The sequence below is a fragment of the Kogia breviceps genome, chromosome X (assembly GCF_026419965.1).
Source record: "Kogia breviceps isolate mKogBre1 chromosome X, mKogBre1 haplotype 1, whole genome shotgun sequence".
In the NCBI taxonomy this organism is placed as follows: Eukaryota; Metazoa; Chordata; class Mammalia; order Artiodactyla; family Physeteridae; genus Kogia; species Kogia breviceps.
Genome location: NC_081330.1, coordinates 91,664,168 through 91,670,945, shown reverse-complemented (window position 1 = coordinate 91,670,945; position 6,778 = coordinate 91,664,168). Strand labels below are relative to the sequence as shown.

Below are 6,778 nucleotides of genomic sequence, written 5' to 3'. Positions count from 1 at the left end.
TTTTGGGAAACAACTGGTAACTAAGCAGTTTAGGAGGTAACCAAGGGATTTAGCCAGCCACACCTGCTCCTGGGCCTCATCCCCTATCAATTATGCTACATGAGTTGACTCCAGCCTCCAATCTTAGTGGTTTCATTCAATATCATTCTGATTCAGGGTGGGAGGATAGGGTGGGTGAAAGGGAATCCAGATGGTACAGCAGAGCAACAGTAGCATTACAACATACAAAGACGGATAGTAAGTCATCAAAGTAAACACAAGAGATGGAGTACTATTAGTTTGCTGTCATTGGTGATAAAATAATTACAAGACACAGCCCTGCTTAGGCACTGCCAAGTAAAAGCTACCCTCTCCCAGGACTTCCTTTTGTTTCCTTAAATTTGCTCATTTGGAATTTTTTCATTTTGAAAAAGATTCTTCTGAAAAAAATGCAACTTGGTTCCCAACTCTGTGAGTGAGCATGTGTGCAGCTGTTAATGTGTGCAGCCACGGAGGAGCCAAGTTGGGCTGCAACGGTGACCTTATTGACTTGATCTAATACCTCCTCCTGGGAAGAAAGAGTAATGCGGAGAAAGCCAAAGACACAGCAACAGCACATTCCCCACTTAAATACATACAGTAAGTTAACATATTCTGATGCTTAAATAAGTTTTAAATGTTTTCTCTCAATGTTTTTCCATTAACTTTCTTCCCTAGTTGTAGAGCTAGGACTTTTTTGTTTGTTTGGCACAGCAATCAGACGTCTGGGGACTATCCCCTTGTTAGTATTTTTCTCCTCACCCCTGCAGAGGTGGAACACAGGTGGCTGGTTTAAGTGGGCTAGGCTGGTGGAGTTCCAGAGTTGAGAACCAGTGCTTAGAGTTGGATTGTGCACCTCGATAAACCAGCGAATGGACTGAGTCAGGTAACTGAGCACGCTAAGTTTGTCTGAGAAGTGGGGAGAGGCCAGTTTCCTGGCTTTCTGTTGATAAGTGAGAAGGGACACTTACTCAATGGTATAAGTTGAGGGTGGGTGGGGATACAAGGCAGACATGAGAGAACCACTGGAGAAATACTGGAGTTTGATTAGATTTGCCTGACTGGGAGCAGGCATTCAAAAAACTGCTAATTGGGATGTGGAGCAATTTTGGCCTGGTTTGTTTTCATGAGAAATTTGGAAGAAGAACCATGGGAGAAGCAGAAGCTTTTAGCCTCCATTTTCCCAGGCCCATGCTCTTTCTGGTTACTTTGAATGTCCCTCTGTACTCAAGGGAAAGGAGCAAGAAGGGAGATTCAAAAGTGATTTGGGGACTTAACCAACAGCCTGCCCAGAAGATGCAGGCCAAGTTGGAGCTTGTGGGGAAGGGCCTAGGCTGTGACTTGATTGTCAGGCAGTCCCTAGCTCAGACATCTGAGTCACAGAGCTCAAGGCCTGGTTGCTCCATATAGTGTTTATTGGGGAAGGGGACAGCACAGATTGGGGCAGTTGCTGATGTAGAGTCCAGGACAGATAGAGCAAAAAAGGCAGCATGCCAGCTTAGCCCCCTTCTCTAGGGCATTGGTGTTTTTGTTCCCCTTTCTGTGGCCTGGCTCAGAATTTTAAGGGGGCGTCAGAATCAGCTGGGCCATAGGTAGATCCCAGCCATTTCTAAGACACTGAAAATGCACCAAAAGATTAGAAGCTCCACCAAGAACTAGGGCAGTTGGTAGAGGCATATGTGTATGTAGAGTAATGGGGGTGGAGGATGGGATCAGGGTGGGGAGGGATTCCTGGGTTAGCACAATAAATTATAGGGTCATTTAGAGGTCGAGTTGTATTTTCAGTTCTTAAAAATATATATATATATATTTATATATATACATCTTTATATGTCTCTATACATAACTATACTGCAGCACAGCAGCAAAACATTTAGTTAAAAAATCCAGCAAGAATGCAGGCGAACACTCCATGGAGGCATGCAGGCTAGGATCAAGGCAGTAGGAGGGGAGCCTGTATGGTTGCCATAGGGGTGAGTTCCAACCAATGGGCCCACCCAGCCACCAGAGCACCACCTGGACATGTGCAAAGACATACATGCGCACATGGAAAAACAGAAAGGGTTTGCAGAGAGAGCAGTCACCACAAGAAAAGATTTCACATGGTCATTGTAAGAGGCAAGTGGACAAGCCCCCAGGACCTAGTTCTCATCTTAATAGGCCAACTAGGAGAGACCTCCTGAAGTCACAAGTTGCAATTGACAGGGATTGGGGGAGAAACACCACCAAGCCTGGCTGTCCTGACCCCTCTCCTCATCTCCCTGAGAGTATTTCTTTCATTCATTCCCTAGCATCAATAGTTTCTCTGCCAGTCAGAGAAAAACATTCCCCAACTCCCTGAAAAGGTGAACTCCCTTGAATCCTTTGTAGATCCCAGGCCATTCACAAAAAGCTTAGTTCAATTAAATACCGTAGTTGCTCAAGATGCACGAAGAGAAGGAGAACTGAACAAGACAACTCGGAACAAGAATCTTTGGCCAATGAGAAAATGTAAACCTCTAAGGAGACCTGATTGAGTCCAGGAAAAAAATATATTAGTGTAAAGAATTGGAGGATCTTTCTTGGTGGTGCTCATGTTTGTTCTGAAATAATTTAGTCTAGCCTGTATTGAGGTTTCAAGAGTTTTTAGTAGAATCCTAAATGTTGTGAGTTCTCCTTCCAGCTTTCAAGGGTTATAGTTGAGATCCTGATGGTGTTGGAGTGTCATCATCTTTTGCTTCATCTTCACGATGTCTGCGGTGCCACAAATTTCCTTTATAGAAAAAAAGCAAGTATAGAAATAATGAGGTTAGCACATTGCCAGATGCCTAAATGTATGGATGTTAAAGAGAGCAAGCAAAGAGTCCTTTAGGAGACAGACTGGTTTGTTCCTATTGTACCAACTATTTTAAAACCATCTTAGAAAACCAGCTGATGCCATGCAAGGAAAACACAAATGGGATGAGTTCTCAGAACCTGATAATCCATGAAACTGCTATTGACCCTTTCAGAGTCTTCAGAAAGACTCTCACGCACCATGAGTCTCCAAACTGGCAGATTCTTAGGGACTCAAACCAGTTGGACCAAACACAACTTGGTCCAGGAGATTCTCTCTTGGCATCTGTAAGAAGTCTCAGTTCCTCAAAAAAAAAAAACAAAAACAAAAAACAAAAAACAAAAACAAACTGCCACCCTCCATCCCTTTCCCTGCATGTCCACTATGGTCATCTCTCTCAAGCTTCCAGGTCATCTAGGCTTAGAATTTAGGAGAGACCATTGATATCAGAATTGGCATAACTGACAATTCTAAGGGAACCTTCTTTTGAGCCCCACTGACATATCAAGAACACTTAGGTCCCAGCAATCCCACTACTGGGCATATACCCTGAGAAAACCATAATTCAAAAAGAGTCATGTACCAAAATGTTCATTGCAGCTCTATTTACAATAGCCAGGACATGGAAGCAACCTAAGTGTCCATCAACAGATGAATGGATAAAGAAGATTTGGCACATATATACAATGGAATATTACTCAGCCATAAAAAGAAATGAAACTGAGTTATTTGTAGTGAGGTGGATGGACATAGAGTCTGTCATACAGAGTGAAGTAAGTCAGAAGGAGAAAAACAAATACCATATGCTAACACATATATATGGAATCTAAGAAAAAATGTCATGAAGAGACTAGGAGTAGGACAGGAATAAAACACAGACCTACTAGAGCATGGCCTTGAGGATATGGGGAGGGGGAAGGGTAAGCTGTGACGAAGTGAGAGAGTGGCATGGACATATATACGCTACCAAACGTAGGGTGGATATTTTGTAGGAAGCAGCCGCATGGCACAGAGAGATCAGCTCGGTGGTTTGTGACCACCTAGAGGGGTGGGATAGGGAGGGTGGGAGGGAGGGAGATGCAAGAGGGAAGAGATATGGGAACATATGTATATGTATAACTGATTCACTTTGTTGTAAAGCAGAAACTAACACAGCATTGTAAAGCAATTATACTCCAATAAAGATGTTTTAAAAAAGAACATTTAAGTCCAATTCTGAAGAAGGGGTGGAACCAAAATTCAAATAATGAAACAAAGTTTGCATTTCCAGGGATTTAGTATAACAGATAAAGAATAAGAGTGTTTAGATAGGTCGTGGAACCTGTTCCTGACCCTATAGGTGCCCAGCACTGACACCCTCAACCCATCTCAAATAATACTGCTTTCTGGAGCAGGACCAAAAGCTTGTAGTTGTATTTGACTGGGAAATAGACCTAAATATGACTGTTTTGCCATACTTTATCCACTGAGGAAAGGAATGGGTCAAGCAAAAATGTAACTGGCTGTTCTCATTTTTCTCTTCAGCTGTTTATATCACAGAGATCACAAAGCAAGGTTGCTTCTCAGGTTCTCTCCCTGTCAGTGTCCATATATTATCACTTCCTTTTTTTTTAAGGAGCTTGTTTTTTGCTTTTTTTTTTTTTTTTTTTTGCTGTATCGCGCAGTATGTGGGATCTTAGTTCCCCAACCAGTGATCAAACCCGTGCCCCCTGCAGTGGAACCATGGAGTCCTAACCACTGGACGGCCAGGGAATTCCCTCCATATCACTTTCTAACTCACACCTTGTCCAAGTGACTGCTTGGCATCCCCTAAGGTTGGCTCCCAGCTGGCCACCTCCTCCATCACCACGATACCCATACACATTTCTAATGTGAGCTTCAGGTCTTTGGGAAGTACCCAGGCTGCTGGGGAATTCTTTATGACCTCGATGCCTGTGGGAGAAACTTACCAATAAAACCCTGGATGCCTTGGCCTGATTTAGGTTTTTCTTCCTCTTCTGGCTTCTTCTTCCCCAATTTGGGGAACTTAACTTTCAGTCTGAGGCTTCTACTGTCAGTGTCTGAAGACTTTTCCTGGCAAACCACAACAAGAGGAAGGTCAAAATGTTAGTTGCCTAATAGTCAGAAACAATTCCTAGAGGCCTGGCAAGGTGGTGAACAAGGATGGCTACAAGAAGCAGGCGGATCTGCAATCTATCCAGGTATGGGAGATACCCCTACTCACTAGTCTTGTGCCCTAGAAGGCATATGATCTTTACCAAGATCCTACTCTGTGCCAGATACTTTGCTAAATGCTTTAATAAATGATCTCATATTAATAAATGCTCTTCTGAATTGTCTTTCAGAAGAAACCTAAAGGAAGGGCACAGGATCTTCCCTCAGAACCAAAGCTTTGGTTGAAAGTCCAAAAATGAATAATTGACTCTCCTGCTGCTTTTCCCCACCAAAGTGGATCTGCGTCTTCTGTGGCCTTAAGGTGAGCAAGTTTGGTATCAAGTGAATGAGCAACATCTTCCTGTCTTTCTTTCAATCTACTCTGCCCTTCTTTAGAGCCTCACTTCTTCATATTTATGGAAGTGCTGAAGTTCAGAAAAGAGATTATGCCCAGGCCAGGCAGACTCCCATATTGAGACCTCAGAGAATGGACTGTTTGTTTCATTTCTCTCAATATCCAGTCTGTTTGCCTAGGTCAGGAACTTGGTGCAAGATAGCTGACTGAGTAGGAAGGGGGTGCTACAAGAGTTGGCTTCCTTTTCTGCATAACAGCATGTTTTTCTTCCCCAGGGGGCTACTGGTCAAGAGCAGCAAAGGCATATGAGAAAGTTATTAAATCCTTTAAGAACTTAATTTGCCTATGGCTTTTTCTCTTAAATGGTAGCCCAATTGCTGCACCAGTCCAAACATGCTTGTATGGCTTGCTCATATGCATATAACTGGTGTATGAAGCCAGAAAACAGGCATAATGAATAGGAGAACCAAGGATTCCTACAGGTTGAAGTGAGCAGTTCCATGTTGGAGAAATTTAAAGAAAAACCTTGTCAGACCATAAAAGGTATAATTTACCTGGTGATAGGTGGACATCTTTGACTCATTTGATTTATGAAATGGGACTATTTTTCAATCTCAGGAGAGCACTCAGAATTGTCAAAAAATGATGACATCCCCACAGCTATATTATAGCCACAGCTGCCATGCTTGATTTTCTTTTAAGCAACACACCTGCTAGGAGAAAGCATTGAGATAGCCTACTTTCCTCCCATAGTGGGAGGGACAGAAAGAAGCAAGGAGAGGTGATATTTGGTAGATTTAACCACCAGTATGGCCTGGGCACCAACCATTTAGAACAGATGTTGGCTGTAAACACCTGGTATTGTCCATAATGGCATGTACCAGACTAAGTTCAGTCCCAGCAGCAGGTACTGAGCAGGAGAGGGGAATTGCAGCCAGGAGAACAGCACAGAAAAAGACCATTCTTGCTTATTCTTTCCCAATCTTCTGCTACAGAGTGGTTCTTCTTTCTGGTTATGTTCTCATGGTCATCTAGTTTTTCAGTGTGCCTTCTGCCTTGTCCTGTATACTTAGGGTGAGGAGATGGGAGGAGGAGGCTCCATTAAGCTCAAGCTGAAAGCCACTACTGGCCTCCCTATGCTACATCAGTCACTGTGTCCTGGCCCACACTGGAAGGCAAAGCACCAAGGAAGAATCCCTCTTCTCCTTTATTTCCCAATCCACAGGTCACATACCTCTGGAGAAAGGATTGAATTCATCCAGTCAATCTCAGATAGCTTTTCAAACTCCTTATTCATGGCATCCAGGGAAGTTTGCAGTGTGGCCTCATACTCAGCATTTCTCAGCTGGTGAAGACAGGAAAAAGAGTGAGTATCCAATGCCTAGCACCCTACCTTCATAGACTCTTGCCTTCTCCCCAACTCCCAGTCCCTGCTA

At 43.4% G+C, this 6,778-nt stretch overlaps 1 protein-coding gene across 1 annotated transcript in view; it reads right to left on the bottom strand.

The window, feature by feature from the left end:
* Nucleotides 1-2,659: 2,659 nt before the first annotated feature.
* DGKK (diacylglycerol kinase kappa) overlaps nt 2,660-6,778 on the bottom strand; it is a 176,908-nt gene continuing 172,789 nt past the window's right edge. Inside the window, exons 26-28 of the mRNA XM_059049722.2 lie at nt 6,577-6,687; nt 4,783-4,906; nt 2,660-2,770 (exon numbers count right to left, since the gene is read on the bottom strand). Of these exons, the coding sequence (XP_058905705.1) occupies nt 2,691-2,770; nt 4,783-4,906; nt 6,577-6,687 (315 nt within the window). The 3' untranslated portion in view covers nt 2,660-2,690. The remainder of the gene's footprint in view (nt 2,771-4,782; nt 4,907-6,576; nt 6,688-6,778) is intronic.